Raw genomic sequence first — 21,329 nt, forward strand, 5'->3', positions numbered from 1 at the left:
TGTTAAGGCAGAAGAGGTTAAGCTAGTTAAGAAGGTCAGCCAAGAAGGCACCACTTCTCCAACAGGTCCTGGGAGTACCCCAAAGGGGATGATATGCATTGAAGTCACCGATTAGCAAAAATGGGAGAGGTAGCTGCCCAATAAGCTGAAGGAAGTCTACCCTGGTGACATTGAATGATGGAGGTACATAAATGGCACATTGGGAAAAAGTCAGGCAGGGACGGAGAAGGTGAACTGCAACAGCTTGAAGATGGGTAGTCAGGGAGATGGGCTGACTATGAATGTCATCCCATATGAGCAGCATGACACTCCCATGAGATGGAATGCTGACCTCAGGGGGAAGGTCAAAACGAATCAGTAAGTAATGTGGAAGCTCAAAGCGGTCTTGAGGGCACAATTTTGTTTCCTGAAGGCAGAGTACAAGGGGATGCTGCGATGCTAAAAGCAGGCCGTGAACGTTCCATTGGAAGACAGTCTTGAGGAGGAAGAGATGTAGGGGTGTCAACTTGCACCCGCCGAGTGACAGCCGGTGTAGAGTCGCTACTACAGGCCACAGAAGCAAGAGGATCCTGCTCCATGGGGTCCACAGAAGCATCGGCTTGCTTGTGCGGTTGGTCCATAGAGTCCAATGCAGAAAAATGGTTGGTGGTGCACATTGGCAAGAATGAGGCCGGCAGGGCTAAGGTGCCACATGGAGACACCGTCGAACAGGATCTTCGAGTTGGCGAAGGAGAAGACCATTTGCCGTTGAGGGACTTCTTTGAGCCTTTCTGGTTAGAGGAAGACTCGGGTGTTGTTTGGCTGGAGGGACGGAGGAAATCTTCACGGGAATACTCCTCCTGTCCTTTCCTGCCTATCGGTTGTGTAACTGGTGGCTTCGCCCCTTGAGGTGAGAGTTTGACAGTTTGTTGCACAGCGGGATGGGGACGGGGGGGGGGGGGGGGGGGGGGGGGGAATGGCGATGCTATCTTGACAGTGGGAGATGTCACAAACTCAGAGCTGAATTTGAGGTTACATGTCTGCGTGGCCATGTTCTTCATGGAGTGAGGGTACCAAGAACAGATGATGCCTGGTAACATACTCAGACTATGGGGGAGGATAGTTGCAGGAACGTTAACCAGCTTGTCACAGGCGAACAGTATCCGCAACTGAGCAGTGGATAACACTTTAATCAGAACTCAACAACTTTTCATTCTCAAAATTGCTGCTACTTCCCCAAACCTGTACTCCAGTTGACCAACAAAGATTAATGGCTTTGTAGACAAAAAGGAATTCCCATGGGCCCTAGAGCAAACTAAGTATAGGAGGAAGTATTTCTCCCCTTGTCTCTTAGTCCTACATTCCTCCCACAGCAAGCCAGGCAAGGAAACATTGTGGTGGTCATATCTCCTGCTTTGTAGCAGGGGGAGGAGGCGGAGGAGGGGGAGGAGGACTGGCACACAGAAGGTGTGTAAACAATGAGCACCCACAGGCTGCCACAAGATTATGTAAGAATGTTTAGCATCTAAAGGGAGTAGATGGAGTTCAAATGGAGGAGTTATTGTTTGTGTTTGAAGACTTTTTTTCTTAGAGTCCATTGGCAGCAATGACTGTTACTAAACACCCTGAACCACTGTTGTACCACATACCTTATCAGATACCTCAACATATACAACTGATTATGGAGGAGTTTATCAACCAGCAATTGGCTAGTGGGATAATAGAAGAGAGCATTACTTCATGCGGGACAGAAATTTCGGTCATGCCTAAAAAGTCTGCAGGTGGTTCTAAGTACAGGTTCTGCTGGATTACCTGACCTTAGAAGTAAGATGCTTATTTCAATGGAAAGGTGCATACACCATACCCAACATCACAGATATCATCAATAACTTGGGGCAGAACTGCTATTTCTCTACCATGGATTTAAGAAGCTGCTACAATCAGCTGGAGATGGTTCCAGAGGACCGACTGAACATAGCATTCTCTTCAGTACCCTAGGCCATTATCAGCATTGGAGGAGGCTGCCTGGGCTAAAAACTGCTCCTGTAATGGATCAGTGATTGTTGGATGACAGCTTCCACTCTTGCAGGCATAACAGATATCATCACAGATATCATCAATAACTTGGGGCAGAACTGCTATTTCTCTACCATGGATTTAAGAAGCTGCTACAATCAGCTGGAGATGGTTCCAGAGGACCGACTGAACATAGCATTCTCTTCAGTACCCTAGGCCATTATCAGCATTGGAGGAGGCTGCCTGGGCTAAAAAATGCTCCTGTAATGGATCAGTGATTGTTGGATGACAGCTTCCACTCTTGCAGGCATAATTTCAATCAGGTGCTGGAAGATTCCTTGGGGAATGGCAGCTCATTCTTCGCGGAGTGCAGCACTGAGGAGAGGTATTGACGTTGGTTGGTGAGGCCTGGCACAAAGTTGGCATTCCACAACAGCCAAATGTGTTCTATAGGATTCAGGTCAGGGCCCTATTCAGGCCAGCCCATTACACGGATGTTATTGTCATGTAACCACTCCGCCACAGGCTGTGCATTACGAACAGGTTCATGATCGGGTAGAAAGATGCAATCACCAACCCCAAACTGCTCTTCAACAGTGGGAAGTAAGAAGGTGCTTAAAACATTAATGTAGGCTTGTGCTCTGATAGTGCCACGCAAAACAAGTGGTGCAAGCCACTTGCATGAAAAACACGACCACACCATAACACCACTGCCTCCGAATTTTACTGTTGGCTCTACACACGCTGGCAGATGATTCTCACTGGACATTCCCCATACCCACACCCTGCCATCAGATCACCACATTGTGTACCGTGATTCGTCACTCCACAGAACGTTTTTTCACTGTTCAATCATCCAATGTTTACGCTCCTTGCACCAAGCGAGGCATCGTTTGGCATTTACCAGCTTGACATGTGGCTTATGAGTAGCCTCTTGACCATGAAATCCAAGTTTCCTCACCTCCCGCCTAACTGTCACAGTACTTGCAGTGGATCCTGATGCAGTTTGGAATTCCTATATGATGGTCTCAATAGATGTCTGCCTATTACACATTACGACCCTCTTCAACTGACTGCGGTCTGTCAGTCAACAGACAAGGTCAGCCTGTAGACTTTTGTGCTGTACGTGCCCCTTCACGTTTCCACTTCACTATCATATCGGAAACAGTGGACCTAGGGATGTTTAGGAGTGTGAAATCTCATGTACAGATGTATGACACAAGTGACACCCAATCACCTGACCACATTTGAAGTCCGTGAGTTCCGCAGAGGCCCATTCCCCTCGCTCATGACGTCTAATGACTAATGAGGTCATTGATATGAAGTACCTGGCAGTAGGTGGCAGCACAATGCACCTAATATGTTTTTGGGGGTTGTACGGATACTTTTACTCAAATAGTGTATTTAAGAGGTAGCAGGTTGCACACCTGACGTTAATTACAGAAAAGTGTCATTTTGTTTTGGAGGAAGTAGGCTGCTTGGGGCATTTGATCAGCAAAGATGGAGAAATAATGGAGCCAAGAGTGGTATGAACAGTGCAAGATTTCCCATTTCTCGACTAGTGAAGAGCTATCATAATTTTTGATATTAACTACACTACTGGCCATTAAAATTGCTACACCAAGAAGAAATGCAGATGATAAATGAGTATTCATTGGACAAATATATTATACTAGAACTGACATGTGATTACATTTTCATGCAATTTGGGTGCATAGATCCTGAGAAATCAGTACCCAGAACAACCACCTCTGGCCGTAATAACAGCCTTGATACGCCTGGGCATTGAGTCAAACAGAGCTTGGATGGTGTGTACAGGTACAGCTGCCCATGCAACTTCAACACGATACCACAACTCATCAAGAGTAGTGACTGGCGTATTGTGATGAGCCAGTTGCTCGGCCACCACTGACCAGACGTTTTCAATTGGTGAGAGATCTGAAGAATATGCTGGCCAGGTCAGCAGTCGAACATTTTCTGTATCCAGAAAGGCCCGTACAGGACCTACAACATGCGGTCGTGCATTATCCTGCTGAAATTTAGGGTTTCGCAGGGATCGAATGAAGGGTAGAGCCACGGGTCGTAGCACATCTGAAATGTAACGTCCACTGTTCAAAGTGCCGTTAATGTGAACAAGAGGTGACCGAGACTGTAACCAACGGCACCCCATACCATCACACCGGGTGATACGCCAGTATGGCGATGACAAATACACGCTTCCAATGTGCGTTAACCGCGAAGTTGCCAAACACGGATGCGACCATCATGATGCTGTAAACAGAACCTGGATTCATCCGAAAAAATGACGTTTTGCCATTCATGCACCCAGGTTCATCCTTGAGTACACCATCACAGGCGCTCCTGTCTGTGATGCAGTGTCAAGGGTAACCGCAGCCATGGTCTCCGAGCTGATAGTCCATGCTGCTGCAAACGTCGTCGAACTATTCATGCAGATGGTTGTTGTCTTGCAAATGTCCCACGATGCGTTACAGCCATGTGGATAAGATGCCTGTCATCTCGACTGCTAGTGATACTAGGCCATTGGGATCTAGCACGGCATTCTGTACTACCCTCCTGCACCCACTGATTCCATATTTTGCTAACTGTCATTGGATCTTGACCAACGCGAGCAGCAATGTCGCAATACGATAAACTGCAATCATGATAGGCTACAATCCGACCTTTATTAAAGTCAGAAACATGATGATACGCATTTCCCCTCCTTACACGAGGCATCACAACAACGTTTCACCAGGCAACGCTGGTCAACTGCTGTTTGTGCATGAGAAATCGGTTGGAAACTTTCCTCATGTCAGCACGTTGTAAGTGTCACCACCAGTGCCAACCTTGTGTGAATGCTCTGAAAAGATCATCATTCGCATATCACAGCATCTTCTTCCTGTCGGTTAAATTTTGCGTCTGTAGCACGTCATCTTTGTGGTGTAGCAATTTTAATGGCCAGTAGTGTATTACAGGAGACTACTCGCACAGCTGATGAAGAAAGGCTCATAAAATTCGGGCAGAGGAGTTTCAGGGCATGTTAGAAGTTTAAACATCCAGTTTTAATGTTTCTGGATCTTCAGGAGTTGATCTTGGGATATCTAAACATACTTTGGGATGTGTTGTGACTCAAGAAAGAAACAGAGCAGAAAAAAAGACTATTCTACCACAGAGAAAGATACACATGGAGTCACATATTTTTAGTGTTATCTTTGTGGGAAGGAATTTAAAGTGATGATCGACCAGGTACACGGAAATGGTTATTAGGGTTAAAAGACCTGACCAGCAGACTAGTAAGATGGGTGTTAAGATTCACTCAGGTTGACTATTAAGTGGTGTACATGCCAGGGAAGAAATAAAGAAATGTAGATGCTTTGGACAGAAAGGCAGCAATAGCATAAGTACTGGGTCATGGCCTCAATGGCAAGTAGCACAAAATGCTGACAGTGACTGCAAGATATACAAAAAACAACCACATTTCAGCATGTGAGAGAGTGTTGTGTAAGCTAATTAGGTCAGGGTCACAGATACCAGTGCCAGCAAGTTGAAGGAAATCCTGGGAGGCACATGGTCATATGTCTGGTGATAGAGTCCGAAGAGCAATGAACCAAATGGTGGTTGAGAGATATTGGTGGAACAGAAGACTGGGATATGTGGAGCAGTACGAGAGAAATTGTATGCACTATGTACAGCATGTGGGCTTGAGTTATAAACGAATACTAATACAGAGACTGCCAAGTGTCAGTGCCGTACGGAATGATTGCTGTGGATGTGTTGAGCCCATTTGACTGGTCTGTAGAAGGTAAGCATTTTGTGCTGACACTGATGGATTATGTTTTGTGTTCCATTCCTAAGTTTATAAAAACAGAACCCTCTTAGAATCAATTTGTTGTCTGCCTGTCTGGATCTCTTTTGCTTGGAAACAGGCAGACATATCAAGCTGAAATTTATATCACATATTACAATGACTTGACTGTGTGAAAAAGCTAAGCTAAGTCACTACTCAAAACATACAGCCATTTATGTCACATATTTTGATACTTCACAAACTGACTCATCAAAACCTATAGGGTACATTCCACTGACCTAGAATCACGTAATTTGGCAAAATCTAGGTTTCACAGTACATGTGAAGGAACAGAAAGTGGTACGGATTCCAGTAGTCTGGATTCATAAAGCATGAAAGTGATTGAATGAGGAGTATTTTAGCATGAATAGTTATGAGAAAAATATTCCCTCAAGTTTAAGAGGATATGAGACCACAGGACGAGCCATCAGCATTTTTAAGGAGAACTGCAGGATGTAGAAGTATAAAGGCATGATGCGATGTGGGTTACGAAAGTAGTAATAGAATATTAAATAGGGTAGGAATAAACAACTTGGTAGCATGAGAGAAGTCTAGTAAGATTTATAGCTTAAATGCGGTCTCTGAACCTTGTGGGTTACACTGTGAGACACTCTTAAGCCTGTCTCGGAGTTAGGTTCACCATATGTTTGCTAGATGGCGTGCTTGACTGCCAGCTAGCAGGGAGGGGTGACTGCTACTTCACATCCTGAACCTCTCACATGAAGTAAAATTCAGTGAGGAAGCAATCAGCCTCGCTCGACTTTGTGAATGGCAAGGCGCACAAGGTAGGCAGCCAGTCTGAAATTCTCTCTAACGATTTTAAAGGAACTATTTGCTTATTTTATAGCTTCAATCATCAGCTTCATGATGAACTGCCTATCACTTTCTTAATGATCATAGTTTAACTGATATTTAGAGATTAGACAAACTACTGTGAGGAATTCTTTCCTGTGTATGAAAGGTAGCCAACATATTGAATTTTTCCTTAAACTATGAAGGATATCATTGTGCAACTGTAATCTCAAGAAAATGGATTGTATGTTAAGCACTCCATTTTGAATGTCTGCACAGGCAAAATGTCAGAATGAAATATTTAAAACATTTCTCATATTTCATAAACAATTTGAGATGCCTAAACAAGATTTTGGCAAATTATACCAAGCAAATAAAGTGTTTTGTCATATGATTATAAACTAGCTGCCAGTTTTGTAGCAATCTAAATTAAGTTACATGTTTATTTTCATACAAAGAATTGGCCTCTTTCGTAAATTATTGGTCTGTCTTACCCTTAGCTGCTAGCTTAATAACACATTGTCTCAGAATTCTGTCAATTTCAGCTGCATTAGAATGTTAGTTATATGAATATTTGTAAACTATATAAAAACAGCATATTTTAACATGGCAACTAGGAAAGTTACATATTACTCAAAACACATCACTTATGTCTCAACGAGAGAGAGAGAGAGAGAGAGAGAGAGAGAGAGAGAGAGAGAGAGAGAGAGAGAGGTGGGGGAGGGGGGGGGGGGTGGGGGGGGGCAAAAGTTAGTGAAAATAAATTGCCACTTCTGCTGAAAGTTTGGCAAAATCCTACAGCCCAATGTATTTTTAATGATGAATAATTGGGACTGAAATTTGGCAAAGAATTTTATTTTTGTATCTCAATTTTCTGAGTAATGTGGTAACATTTCAATGTGAAAAACCCCGTGAACTACCTGTTAAGGTATCATATCTTTCATGAACTAAAAGGTGTTTGTGGTAAAAAGCAGTACAATCCTCCACACCTGTATAGGGAAAGTACCTGAAAGGTGATACACTATTTGCAGTTACTCATTATCATATTTCCCAGAGAATTAAGAGGAAGAAATAAAATCCTGTGGCCAGTTTTAGATCTTAAGCCTCATTATTAAAAATACACTGGGTTATATAATCCCACCAAAATCTCAACAGAAACAGCAATATACTTTCTCTGCAGTTCTTACTTTTGCCCTTCATGGACACAATCAGAAGTGCATTGTGAATAATGCGGAACTTATATTGTTGCTATGTCAAAATTTACCACTTTTGCCAAAACAAAGGAGAGTTTACAAATATTCAGCTCACTAACATTCTAACACAGCTGAAATTGCAGCAGTCCTGAAACAGTGTATAATTAAAACAGCAACTGAGGGCAAGACAGGTCAATAATTTATGAAAAACCCATTCTCTGTATAAATATAAATGTGTAACCACTTCACTTATATTGTTACAAAACCCACAATAAGTCTAATTTCACCACTCATCGATAGCCCTTAAAAATTACATTGCACAGGAAAAAATCTGTAGTTGCTTCAACATCACAGTAAATGTGGAAGTTTTGCATATTAACCATATGGCAAAATACTCTCCTCTTTGCATGCTATCATTTGCCAAAATCTCAAACCCTTTAAGAAACATGAGGAGTGTTTTGAATATTTCATTCTAGCTTTTTTTGCTGGCTTGCAACTTCAAGATGGAGCTATCTGCATACAACCAATTTTCTCCAGCTTGATGATGCTCACTGATATCCTTCAAATTCAATATGTTAGCTAAATTTCATATGCAGTAACATATAATTTAACATGCATCAAATACAAATTCATAGCATTTCTTATTTTCCAATACAAATTTTAAGATTTTGTTGCAGTAGTTTACCTAAGCTCTAAATATAACAATATCTACCACCATTAATGATATGATAGGCAGTTCATTAGGAGGCTAATGAGTGAAGCTATAAGGTTTTTTTTTACCGAACAGTTGTTTTAAAATTGAGAAAGTTTGCAGATCAGCCAGTTGATACGTGACATTCTGTTTTGTCTCGAGGGTTAACTATAAGCATTCTCAGAGTTCCCACCTTCCAGGCTGTGATGTCAGACGCCAAATGACACTCCAGATTGACCACAGCAGTTAGCATTCAGGGAACCTTACAAGGAAAATAGCACTGGAGCTATCATGAAAAATGTGCTTAACTCCCTGCAGGACAGCAGGCTAGCAGATGACTGAGCCTGCTACGGAGGTGTCGTGTGAGCCGGCAAGTTAGCTTACAGCACATCTTATGCTGTGTGGGATGGCCTTTATGACAAAGTTGTGCTGCAAATTTGATATGCTGTAGCAGATTGATCTTACATTAGACCCAGGAGGGAGGGGGGGCTGAGTCTTTTTGGGGAAGGGGCATGGTATAGTGCAGTGCTGCAACAATTTTATGAGCAAGTCTGTGGAAAAATGTGGTGGAGTACTGCAGCAGCTGCTTGTAGTATATGGTCATTTCAGTTATAGCGAAAGAGCTCTACACTTTTTGCGAGACAGGCCAAGCTCACTTGGCAAAACCTAATAGTTTAATGATGATGCAGAACAAAGGCAAGGGGATTCCTGCACCAGGGTGTTCCAGTAGTTTTGCCAAGACCGTGACTAGAAGTAATGCATTTGTGTAACAGTTGTGCTATTATCTTGAATAAATAGCTGTCATTTCAGTAGCAGTGTCATTCGCAGCTAAGTAGTTCTACCAGAACATGGGAGGGCAACACCAGACAAGGAGACCACATAGAGCCACCACAAGCAATCATGAGTTCCGGTCTTCACTGCAGTAGCTGCTTTCTGCATTGAGTCCACTTTCTGGACTTAGTGCCACAGTGCAGTAGATCATACCGAGCTTACTAGCAACAAACTGGACTCCTGCCCAGGGGAGCAGTTTTCCGCCATTGTGGTGTGTGTGACACTGTGCTGCAAGCCAGCAGCCACTGAGATGCAGTCATTCATCACAGAGCTGGTTACCAAATCAAGATTCCTGACCAACTTCACGTGTCGCTGACGCAACGTGTTTGTGGCACGACTTTCAAAACAGAGTTACATGTCGCACACTGACCGCAGGCGCCAGTAAACGTGAGCACGCAATTTGCAGCCAGCTTGCTGTTATCAGCCACCCTGCTTTCTACATGTGGAATGGGGGTGTGGTCAGTACCCTGCACCGATGTAACACAAATGCCTGAATAAAAAAGTGTTACTTTCAATAGCGGAGTCTCTTTGCTTTCACTGGCCCCCTATTCCACCTCAACCCTCCACCATCTGCCATCTTGCATTGAAGCCACCTCTCAGCCCTCAAGATTGGCTATGCTACTATAACATCCCAAATAATACTTACCACTCAATTTTACATCATCTGCCTCTTCGTCCTATTCTATATACTGTTGCAGATATGAAAAAAAGGTGAAGTTTTGAGTTTGTTAATTTAGTTTTGCAGGGTATCTTTAAGTAATATATTTCCAAAGAACAAATACATAAAGACGGAAAGAATCACAGGAAGAATAATCTTACATTTCAGACTTACAGCATGTGCACAAGAATGTGTCTAACATACTGCTGCCCACATACACTTCAGTCTGTAAAACAAGTGACACTTCACACACAATTATTTAAGATGAAAGTGACTGATGTATGTATGGTAATCACATGTGCATAGACTACAGGAACAGCTAAAAAAAGTAACTAAGATTGGGTACTGACTGCACAGGGTAAACATCAGCAAACAGACATATGCACTGTATGCAGCTAACCAACATCTAATGGTTCAGAGGAAAGTACAGAATTGGCAAAGGCTATCTCCAAGATTATATGTGCTCTGAGCACAGAGGGTATAGAGAGAGAGATATGGCATGAAACTTCCTTGCAAATTAAAACTTTGTGCCAGATCAAGACTTGAACTTGGGACCTTTGCCTTTCGCGGGCAAGTGCTCTATCGACTGAGCTACCGAAACATGACACGACGCGTCCTCACAGCTTCATTTCCACCAGTATCTCCTCTCCTACCTTCCAAACTTCACGGAAGTTCTCCTGGGAAACTTGCAGGACCAGCACTCCTGGAAGAAAGGATATTGCAGAGACCTAGCTTAGTTACAGCCTGAGGGATGTTTCCAGAATGAAGTTTTCACTCTGCAGCAGAGTGGGCACTGATATGAAACTTCCTGACAGATTGAAACTGTATGCTGGACCAAGACTAATTATGGTTCTTTTCTGGAAGTTAAGCTATGAAGTCCGAGTCCCAGTCCAGGACACAGTTTTAATCTGCCTGGAAGATTCTTATCAGTGCACACTCCACTGCACAGTGAAAGTTCCATTCTAGCTACAGTGTGAATTTCATTACTATCACAATTTATCAGTTCTACCAATGTAAACCAAACAATGCATAAAATATTAACTAGAAACAATGAGTAAAATGTATAATTGCATAAATAAAAAGAATGCGTTAAATTGCTTGTGCGTCAGCATGATACACTGGCTATTCACATAAAAGATTTGTAGTTTTCCAAATATGTACTATGACACAGATCTTTATGACCCTACTGCAGTTAACTGTAGATTTCAAGTTGCTGAAATATGTTCATTATCTTATAGTTTTTAGCTATAGGCAGTAATTCCCTAAAACATTCCCAGATTGAAGCACATGTGTCACCACCTTTTGAGTTTTCATTTTATGTTGTTCTGCCATGTTTTTTAAACTTAGCACTGAGCAAGCATCCAATTTGTTCTGTGCAGCTCTCAGTGTGTGTCTCATGATTTATTCTGTAGATTCCTTATTTCATAAGTTGTTCACTTTTCACACTTTATGCCACATACTAAATTGAAGATTAATTTTGGTTTGAAAGCTAATTCCCATCATGGTTAATTTTGCTTTGAAAGTTACTTCCCATCATGGTACCCTTAAATACTCACAAGAACAGATTAATCTCAAAAAAATCTGAACGGGCAGAGGTTCAACACAGTGCATCATAGCAGAATGAACAGGAAATAAAGTACATTGTGGAAACTTACCAAGGTAGGAAAACATGTCATACACAGGTATGCAGTCAAGTATCTTAGCCAACAGACCATGTGAAACCGAATCATTACGGTAGCTGTGCCATTCAGGGAGACAACTTGGCCACTGAGTGGCACTAGATTGCAGGAACAACTAAGGTCATATGTGCTCATGTCAGAACTGTAGAACATGAAGATGAAAAAGGAGTTAAACGCGACTATACATTAATCCCAATTGACGGAATGAAAGACAGGTAAAAACATCACCTTTCTCTTTGAGAAAGGGCCTTAAAATACACCAAAGTAACAACAAAGATCCCGAACTAAAGATTAAATATCCTTCTCCACACTGCTACAGCAGATAACAAGTAAAACGCGGTCGACAGCCCACTTGTCGTTCGCTGAAACGGCCGATAACTCAGACGGCAACCATAAATTACAATGTAAGTGGTTGAAAAAAGGGCATTCTGCCAGGAAACGGCGAATTGTCAAAGGTTGACGACAATTAGCACAAAGTAGTGGGGGATCACCACTTAAATGGCGATGGCTAAAAAGACAGTGCCCAATATGTAACCTAGCTAAAATGATCTCCTCATGGAGAGAAGGTCGAGAGGTTGTCCAAGCTGCTGGGAGAGACTGAATTCCCTGGAGTTTGTTCCCATGAAGTTAAGACAATTGGTGATTCCAAAGTGACACCACCTGCCTTAACAAATGGCACCATGAAGATGATCGAAAGGAATGGATGAACAAGCAGGCTGATGTACGAGGACTGTAGCCTTGGCAGCAGAATCAGTGGCCTTATTTATCATCAGACCAATGTGACCACGGACCCACACGTACATCACAGTGGTTCAATCAAGAGTGAGCAAGTGAAAGCTTTCCTGGACCCGTTGCACTAAGGCATGGACAGTGTACAGCACACAGAAGCTCTGAAGGGCACACGTAATCTGAGTAGATGACAATTGGAAAGTCCGTTTTGCCAGATGTACCGCGTGACCCGATACAGAGCAAAGAGCTCCACTGTAAATACTGAGCAGTGTTTTGGAATCTGATACCGAAAAACATTGGTGGCAGTGATGAAGGCACATCTGACACCACGATCAGTCCAAGAGCCATCAGTGTACACAAAGGTACTATCATGAAGTTCCGTGCGAAGGTCGAGAAACTTACGGTGATAGAGCAAGTCTGAAGTAGTGCCCTTATGAAGTGAATGAAGGCCAAGGTGAACATGGGCCACTGCACGAAGCCAAGGTGGTGATGGGTTCGCACCTACTGGTAAAGTGGCAGGTAGCGTGAAGTTTATCTGCTGGAGCAATAGCTGAAAGTGCACCCCAGGAATTACAGAAGAGGGATACATCTGATACTGGCAATCAAAGGAGGTGGCAAAGGATGGGTGGACAGGCATGGCTGACAAACGGCATGCATATTGGCAGAGGAAAAAAAAAATTACAGTGGTAAAACAACTGTAGTTTGGCAGCTTCTGCATAGAGAACTTCAACCGGGCTAGTGTAAAAGGCGCCAGAAGCTAAACTGATTCCACAGTGGTAGATTGTATTTAAACGGCGTAAGATGGATGGACGTGTGATGCATAAACGAAACACCCATAGTCTATTTTCCAACAGACAAGAGACTGGTAAAAATGGCGGAGGGAGGTCTGATCCGCTCCTCAGGAAGTATGTAGAGCATTGAGGGACTGCGTGCAGTAGACAGCCAGGTGAGGCATGTAGGAAGACCAATCAAGTTTCCTATCAAGCATGAGCCCCAGGAATATCATAGTTTAAGTGGACAGAAGAGCAACAGGGCCAAAATGTAAAGACAGTGGAAGAAACCAATTGCTTCGCTAGAGATTCATACAAATGGTTTTGCCAATGGAAAAGCAACAGCCACTGTCAATACTCCACGAGTAAAGGCAATAGAGACAACACAGTAGACGTTGCTTAAGGAGACAGATCCATGGAGAACTGCAATAGATGGCAAAATTGTAAATGGAAAGGGAGCCAGAGATGTCCTGTGGGAGACAGGCCTTTATAGAGTTAATGGCAATAGCAAAGATGACAACACTCAGGACGAAACCCTGAGGCACACCATTCTCCTGGATAAATGCATCGAACAAGGTAGAACCCACACCTACCTTGAAAACTCTGCCTTTTAAAAATTCCTGATGGGAACGGGGCATAAGGCCTCGGAAGCTCCGTGTGTAGAGAAAATGTAGGATACCCGTCCTCCAGCAGGTGTCATAGACTTTCTTCAAAGTGAAAAACATGGCCACAGCCTTGTATTGCCACAGAAACTTCATGACGTGGGTCGATGAAATGACGAGATGGTCAAGTGCAGAATGGCGCGGTTGGAATCCACACTGTGCAGTGGTTAGTAAATTGTGAGACTCGAGCCATCATATCAGCTGGGCATGTATTATACCTTCCATCACATTGCAAACACAACTAGTGGGAAATGGCAGTAGCTAGAAGGAAGGTGTTTGTTCTTATAGGGCTTAGGTGTGAGTATGACAGTGGCTTCATGCCAGCGTCTGGAAAACATGCCCTCTGCCCAGATGCGATTGTATGTTTGAAGCAGAAGCAACATCGGAATGTGAACATAGTCTGGCCAGAGGACTGGGATTAAGTGAGAGAAAGATCTAGCTCCCTCACAGTAAAGGCGGCATGGTAGCACTCACGATTCTTAGGAGAGAAGGGCATTGCTCAGGCCTACTCAATTTGTTTTTTATGGAGGAAGGCAGGGTAATGGTGGGTACAGCTCAAGTTCTCTACAAGACAGTGGCCCAAGGTGAGAGATAGCAATAGTGTCCACTATGACATCTGCTACAGTCAGGCCAGAAATTGCAGAATGGACCTTGGTCCCAGAGAGCCATTGGAGTATGGCCCACAAGATGGAATAGGGAGTGGAACTGTTAATAAGTACCAGTGAATGAAATCCTGCTTGATTTTTTGCTATTCCTAAGAATGCCACGACACTGCACACACAACTGTTTATAACAAATGCATTTTTCCATTATAGGAAGACTGTTCAAAAGACGGGGGCACATCTACGTGGCTGAATTGCGTCATGGCATCCTCGGTCCACCAAGGGACTGGAAAACGGCATGGTAAGGATGAAGTGCAGGGGATGGAATGTTCTGGGACAGTAAGGATAATATTTGTAAGGTATTCTACCTCGTTGGCACAACTGGGGAAAAGTCATTCATCGAAGGTGGTTGAAAAGGAGTAAAGCCTCCGGCTAGCCTTAGAAAGCTGCCATTTGGGTTCAGACGTAGGTGGAGCAAACGTCAGTAGCAGAGAGCACACAGAAAAAGGTCGCTCAAGTACATGTCAGAGAGAAAGGATCACTCAAGACGATCTGCAAGCTGGGCAGTGCAAAATGAGAGGTCCACATGGGAACAGGTGTGCATGGAGTCTGAAAGGAATGTGGGTGGTCCAGTGTTAAGGCAGATGAGGTCAAGTTGATTGAGGTGGTCAGCCAAGATGGCACCTCTCTGACAGTTTCTGGGAGCGTCCTAAAGGGGATGGTGCGTATTACAGTCACCAAGTAGCAAAAAGGGTGTGAGTGAGTTTCCCAATTATCTGGAGGAAATTGGCCATGGTGACACCAAATGACAGAAATGTAAATGGTACAAAGGGAAAAGGTGAACTGAGGAAGGAAAATGCAGAACACAACAGCTTGCAGCTGGATGTTCATGGAGTTGGCGTGACTACGAACGTCATGTTCCCGTACTCCAGTCCCTATAGATTCTTTAATGACACAGTCCCTGTATTTGGACATCTGTGTCAGAACCTTTGTCTGGTCGTAATTCATTCTGCGTACCTCTGAGAGGCAATGTCCAGCAAGCACTGACCTGTTAGGCTGCTGAATTCTGGTATGCCGCTGATGTTCTTGGCAACGATCTTTGATAGTACACACCGTTTGACTTATGTAAGTCAAGCCACATACGCAGGGAATCTGGTAGACTCCAGATTTCCATAGTCCTAAATCATTCTTGGCATTACCAAGCAGTGCCTGTGTCTTAATTGGTGGCTGGAAGACAGTCTTTACTTGATGTTTTTAAAGAATTCAACCTATCTTTCCCAATAACGTGCCACAGAACGGAATAAATGCTATGCTCCATCCTGCTCAGTTTCCTCTTCTGTTTCCTCCAGTTATACAGTCAGTGTAGGACCTAGAGCTCTCCAAATTTTCTCCTCTGTGTAGCTGTTTTCTCCAGAAAACTGACCTCAGAAATTCAAGTTCTTTGTAAAGGCTCTCATTGTCAGATAGGGTACAGGCCCTGTGAACCAATGTTTTGAGGATGCTGTTCCTCTGCGCTGGATTGTGGCAGCTGCTTGCATGTAAGTAAAGGTCGGTGTGCGACTTCTTACGGTACACGCAGTGGGGTCCTATGTGCCATGTGTTCTTTTAACCAGGACATCCATAAAAGGGAGCACGCCATCCAATTAGGCTTCCATGGTAAACTTGATGTTCTGGTGCATGAAATTGAGATGTGTGAGGATACCATTCAGCTTGTTCAACCATGTGACCATATGAAAGTGTATCGTCAACATAGAGGAAGAAACAGGCAGGTTACCACTGCGCTGAGTCCAGGACTTCCTGCTCGAAACATTCCATGAACAAGTTGGTGATGACTAGTGAAAGTGGACTCCCCATGGCTACCCCTTCCTTCTGCTCTTAGTATCCACCATCAAAGAGACAGTATGTCGACGTCAGGATATGCCTAGAAAGGTTGGTCGTCTCTCTGTCAAATTTCTGACCCATAAGTTTCTAGGATTCCTGCAAAGGCACCCTCGAGAAGAGAGAGACAACATTGAAACTCACAAGGATATCCAAATCACGAAGTCTGAAGTAGTTAAGATGCCTGACAAAATCCAATGAGTTGCTTATATGATGTGTACATTTACTGACATAAGGGCTAAGCATATACTTCATGTATTTTGCAAGTGAGTCGGCAACATTGGTGCTCCAATGTACCCACTTGCAAAATACCTGAAGGATAGGGGTAGGCCTTACGTCGGAAAATGTACACACCATATTTGCAACTTGGTAGATTTTGTCAGGCATATTAACAACTTCAGACTTCGTGATTCGGACATCCTTGTGAGTTTTGATGTTGTCTCTCTATGTATTTTTATAGTGTCAATTATAGCACTGACACAACCATCAAATTACATCTGAAGACATTGCTGTATTCCATAACCATCGACAATAAGCTCACATTAAAAGAGCGTGTAAAATGCATCTCACCAAACCTAAGGGCTGCCAGTTATGTTTGCATGAGCTTGCGAATACGAAGGGCTGACATGTAGGAGTGAGAGGTAACCACATTCAGCACCTCTTGTAGTATCTACAAACAGATGGTTATTCTAGGACAAAATGGACTATATCACAACAAATGGTTTCAGATATTTGATTACAAAACTTATCTAGTTTTTGTCAGTGATGTCTCCTCTAACAATGTGGGACATTTATAAGTGCCAGTATCCACCATCAGTCTTACATTAATAAATTACCGTGCCCTAAGGCAAAAAGTAGTTAAGATACTTGGTCATACACATCACCCACCCTCATAATGCCAAGTTCGACAGCCCAACCAAACTAATTGGCAAGCAAATTAAGTACATAGCCACATCATATATCACGATGGCATACTCACTGGTGCATGAGCTAATGATCTGAATGAGTTCTTCAGTGCTTCAGAAATCTGCATTTCTGTCACTAGACCAGCTTTTCCTTGACCTCCGATCATTTTAAATGCATTCCAAGTGTAACTTTTACTGTGTACAATTTTATCTGGAATTAAAATCAATCTCTAGTTTGACACAGAAAAATAGTAAATGTTAGTAGAAGTACACTAGAGTTACATTCAAAATAATAAAAATTTCAACAAGCAGCTGCTTAAATTCTAATAAGTGTTAAAGTCTAGATCAGTACCAGGAGTCAGTCATAGTGGTCTTTCTCCTCTATTCTTTGGTCAGTAACACGTCACTTTCAGTAGCCAATGAAAGGAAAGGAAAAAACTATATATATTTCTTGCACTAATTTCTCTTCTTTGCAGTTGATTCAACAAATGTGTCAAAGAGAAGCACTCTCAAAATGAAAGTTGTAGTAACACTCTTACCTGCAATGCAGTGCAACATCTAGATTAGGTTGGAAGGTGACTGATTACGAAGCCAACAAATGTGAGCTAACATGAAACTGTGCAACATTCACTGGTGAGTTCATGTAGGTATTCATCACTAATTATGTACATCTCACACCCCTGGGGATGGTTCTTTCGGTTATATTTTATAAGCAGAACATTTACTACCCTTACTCAAGTGAATATTTTGTTAATTCTTGAAAACACAGTCACTCTTTTCTGCATACATAGCAGGTTTTGCTTCTACATTGACATGAAAATATGACAATATTCCTTCATCTTAAACTACTAAACATATCACCTGCCCACTCCAGGTTGCCACAGGTTTCTTACTTTGAAATTTCCTTTCCCTGATTTCTTTACAGGATTTATGATCTGAAGAGGAAGTAAACAGGTAAGATGTGTAAATAAAAGCTACTTACTAAAATTTGGTGCAAACTGCTTCTTGGAATGGCTAACTGTTGAGAACAGTGGTGAATTGGCTTCACTGGACTGTTAGCATGCTCTCACTGGCTAGAGCAACAGTCTATACCAATCAACGAGAACAAGGATGTCCAGGTGATTTGATTTTCATTGTCAATCCTGTATCTTCAGATTTCCTTATCATTCTTATCATCATTGACATTTTAGGCACATTTCGCCAACCAAAAATTACACAAAGTCTTCAAACAGTCCCTGCATAGCATTCATTGTACTTTAAATGCACTTTCAAAATCTGGATGTGTTGGTCCATCCTGTGTAGCTCCAGTTTAACTGATAATACACACAAATGCCAATTGACAATGACAATTGGTAATCGCAATATCAACAGATGAAAGTTGCTTAAATTTCAGGTCTGGCAACCTAACAAACTGAAAGAGGTGCTCAATTTAAAACTTGCATTATTTACGGGACACCCTTTAATATACAACACTAGCCGATATAGCCCGCTTCACTCGGGTTTTAGTTTCCTGTCAGTTTTATAAATGTAGTAATGGACAAAAAAACTACAGTGAAAGACCTATTTCTTTTTTTGTTTGGACAAATATCTTAGATATAAAGTCTTTTAACTGGATTAAACCCTTCCTCCTCAGATATTGCTGTTGCTCCAAATGATGTCATTTGCAAGCAAGTGTTCTAACCCATATTTTATTTTATTTTTTTCCCCCCCTTCACAAAGTCCTTTGATATCAGTGTTTTGCCTTTCGTATATTCAAAGAATTCAGCTGGAGGTAATTTTAGTGCTGATAATATAATTTTATCATTTGAGCAGCATATACTTTGTGTTACTCCTTTAATTTTTTTCGCCTTACAATATTTACATAATTTATCCATTCTCCAAATTTCTATACTTTAATGTTCACTGTATTTTATAGTGACATCATAATGAAATGCCGCATTTATAAGACAGTGACATTCTTGCGATCTTGCGCATCCTGCAGCTGAAGATGTCTTCAATAATTGTGCTGCGACCTGATTTCCTAAGTTAAGATTATTCATTACTTCTGTACTCTGTTCATCACTTATTGTTATCCAGTCTTTTACTGTTTTTCTATGTGACTGCTTTCTTCTCCGATCTGTCTCCCTAATATTTTCACATTGCTCTTCTGTTAGATTATTTCTTCTTTGTTGAGAATTTTCTCATAACACTGCTAGACATGCTTCTCTTTCTTGATCGGTTCTGTTGTTCCACATCTTTTGTCTTTCAGCACTACACAGAGACATGAAAAGTTGCTTTTACATTTGGGCATTTTGCTCAAATATATTTTCACATTCTTTATTATTACACAGAGATATTAATTACTCCTCTTTTAAATCTTGAGCTGAAACTGACTCAGTTTTCACGAGCAGTTTTTCCTTTGTTATTTTTTCCTGTGAATCTATACTGAAACATGCTAGGCAGATTTGTGTTGGCAGTAGAGATGGGCACTCTGCTCCTGAATTGATTCAAAGAGCCAGATCTATCTAAAGAGTGGATAATGGATGATTCGAAAAAAATGAATGGTAGCTCATCTGATTTCAAAATGCATTTCTGGCGGCTGTGATGAGTGGAAGAAAATTCTGCACTAGGCCGCTGCAATGGCGCCCCATGTCACATCCATAACACAACGTTTCCCAGGCTATAAAAATGTGTTTTATACCATAAACACACACAGATTTGCAAACCTTATTAGTACATTGAGCTTTTCCCATCCATGAAAATAGAAAATAAAGAAAGCTGCGTTTTTTTCTAATTTTGTGGCTGTCTGGCAGTATCCATTCAGCCATTTCAATAGTAATGCTAAGGTATGCACAACACAACACCCAGTCTGTGAGTGGAAAAAAGTTTCGACTTTGGTGGGAATCGAACCTGAAAACCTTCACTTCGCAATCCGCCATGCTGACCACGTACCTACCGAGGCAAATGAAAGGCATGGTCTTCAGAATGATTCATTAACGCAGATAACACTTCCAGCATCTTTCAATTCTAGATTTCAAAAGAATATTTCAAATTACAGGAGCTCAATAAATGTTTACACGCTTGTGAGCGAGTTGTTACTTCTTATCCTTTGACTTAGCATCACACTCATAACATGTTGCCAGAAATCATAAAAGCTGCAGCTTTGGGCACCGTGTGGTTGGAGCGTGTCGCACAGCGATCCAGGCATCACTCCCTCCCAATAGCTCAGCGCTCCCGACTCCTCTCACTGATCAGTCCATAGGCTGTCTCACTAGCTCAATGCTCCCCACCAAGGCAACTAGCTCTCACAGACAAAATCTGCATGCAGCAGACCACACGGCAACTTGGGGCCTCACACTGTTCTCTGAGCTCTTGGCACAGTAAAACAGCTTGCAACTCTCTTTCATGACTAAGCACATCTCCTTAATTCTTTGTATTCTTATTTGATCTGCTCTAATCATCATCATCTTGTGCCGTTACTCTTCTGTTTTCTTGTTGTGTGAGTGTTCTTGTTAGGTGTACTATTACGTCTTCTTCTATGTCTGTTGCATTTATAGTTGCTTTTTTTGGTGTGTCGCTAGCCTTTAGGCACCTTTTAATTACTTTGGGTGGACAGGATACTAAATGTAATGGTTATTATACATGATAGTCCATGTATACAGGTTGTCTCAGGAGAAATGGTCAATATTTAGAGATATCACAGGAACCACCATTGAAGCAAAAACTAAATATGGGCATATGCCCTATCCCAAATGGTTTCCGAGACGAAACACATTGAAAGTTACTTCTGTACGTTTTTCTTTAATTACACGAAATCTGCAGCCTTTAGCGAAAACTTGTCGCAGTACAAAATTAAACTACATTAAAGTTGGTTTAAAAGGGTCCTATCCATTTTTTCTCAAGGACTTTTAGGTTGTGTGAGGAGATCGAGAGAATATGGAAATTCTTGCGCAACGTGCATGCATTGTGGTGTAGGTAAGCCAGTTTGAGGCAGTTTCTCAACTTGATAGACCACATGTCCTATATCAACTTATTTATCTCAAAATCGTCTATACTAGTATGGTACATTGTAAACAATGACAATGTAATGAATAATAAAGAAAATTAGTAACAATGTA

General features: G+C 42.1%; 1 protein-coding gene across 2 annotated transcripts in view; it reads right to left on the minus strand.

Annotated features, from left to right (window-relative positions):
- The window catches only part of LOC126470502 (uncharacterized), a 219,184-nt gene that overhangs the window by 147,914 nt on the left and 49,941 nt on the right, over window positions 1-21,329 (minus strand). For both annotated transcript variants that reach the window (XM_050098386.1, XM_050098385.1), the window contains one exon: window positions 17,307-17,443. In XM_050098386.1, coding sequence (XP_049954343.1) covers window positions 17,307-17,443 — 137 coding nt within the window. The remainder of the gene's footprint in view (window positions 1-17,306; window positions 17,444-21,329) is intronic.

This window comes from Schistocerca serialis, chromosome 3, assembly GCF_023864345.2.
Source record: "Schistocerca serialis cubense isolate TAMUIC-IGC-003099 chromosome 3, iqSchSeri2.2, whole genome shotgun sequence".
Taxonomy (NCBI): domain Eukaryota; kingdom Metazoa; phylum Arthropoda; class Insecta; order Orthoptera; family Acrididae; genus Schistocerca; species Schistocerca serialis.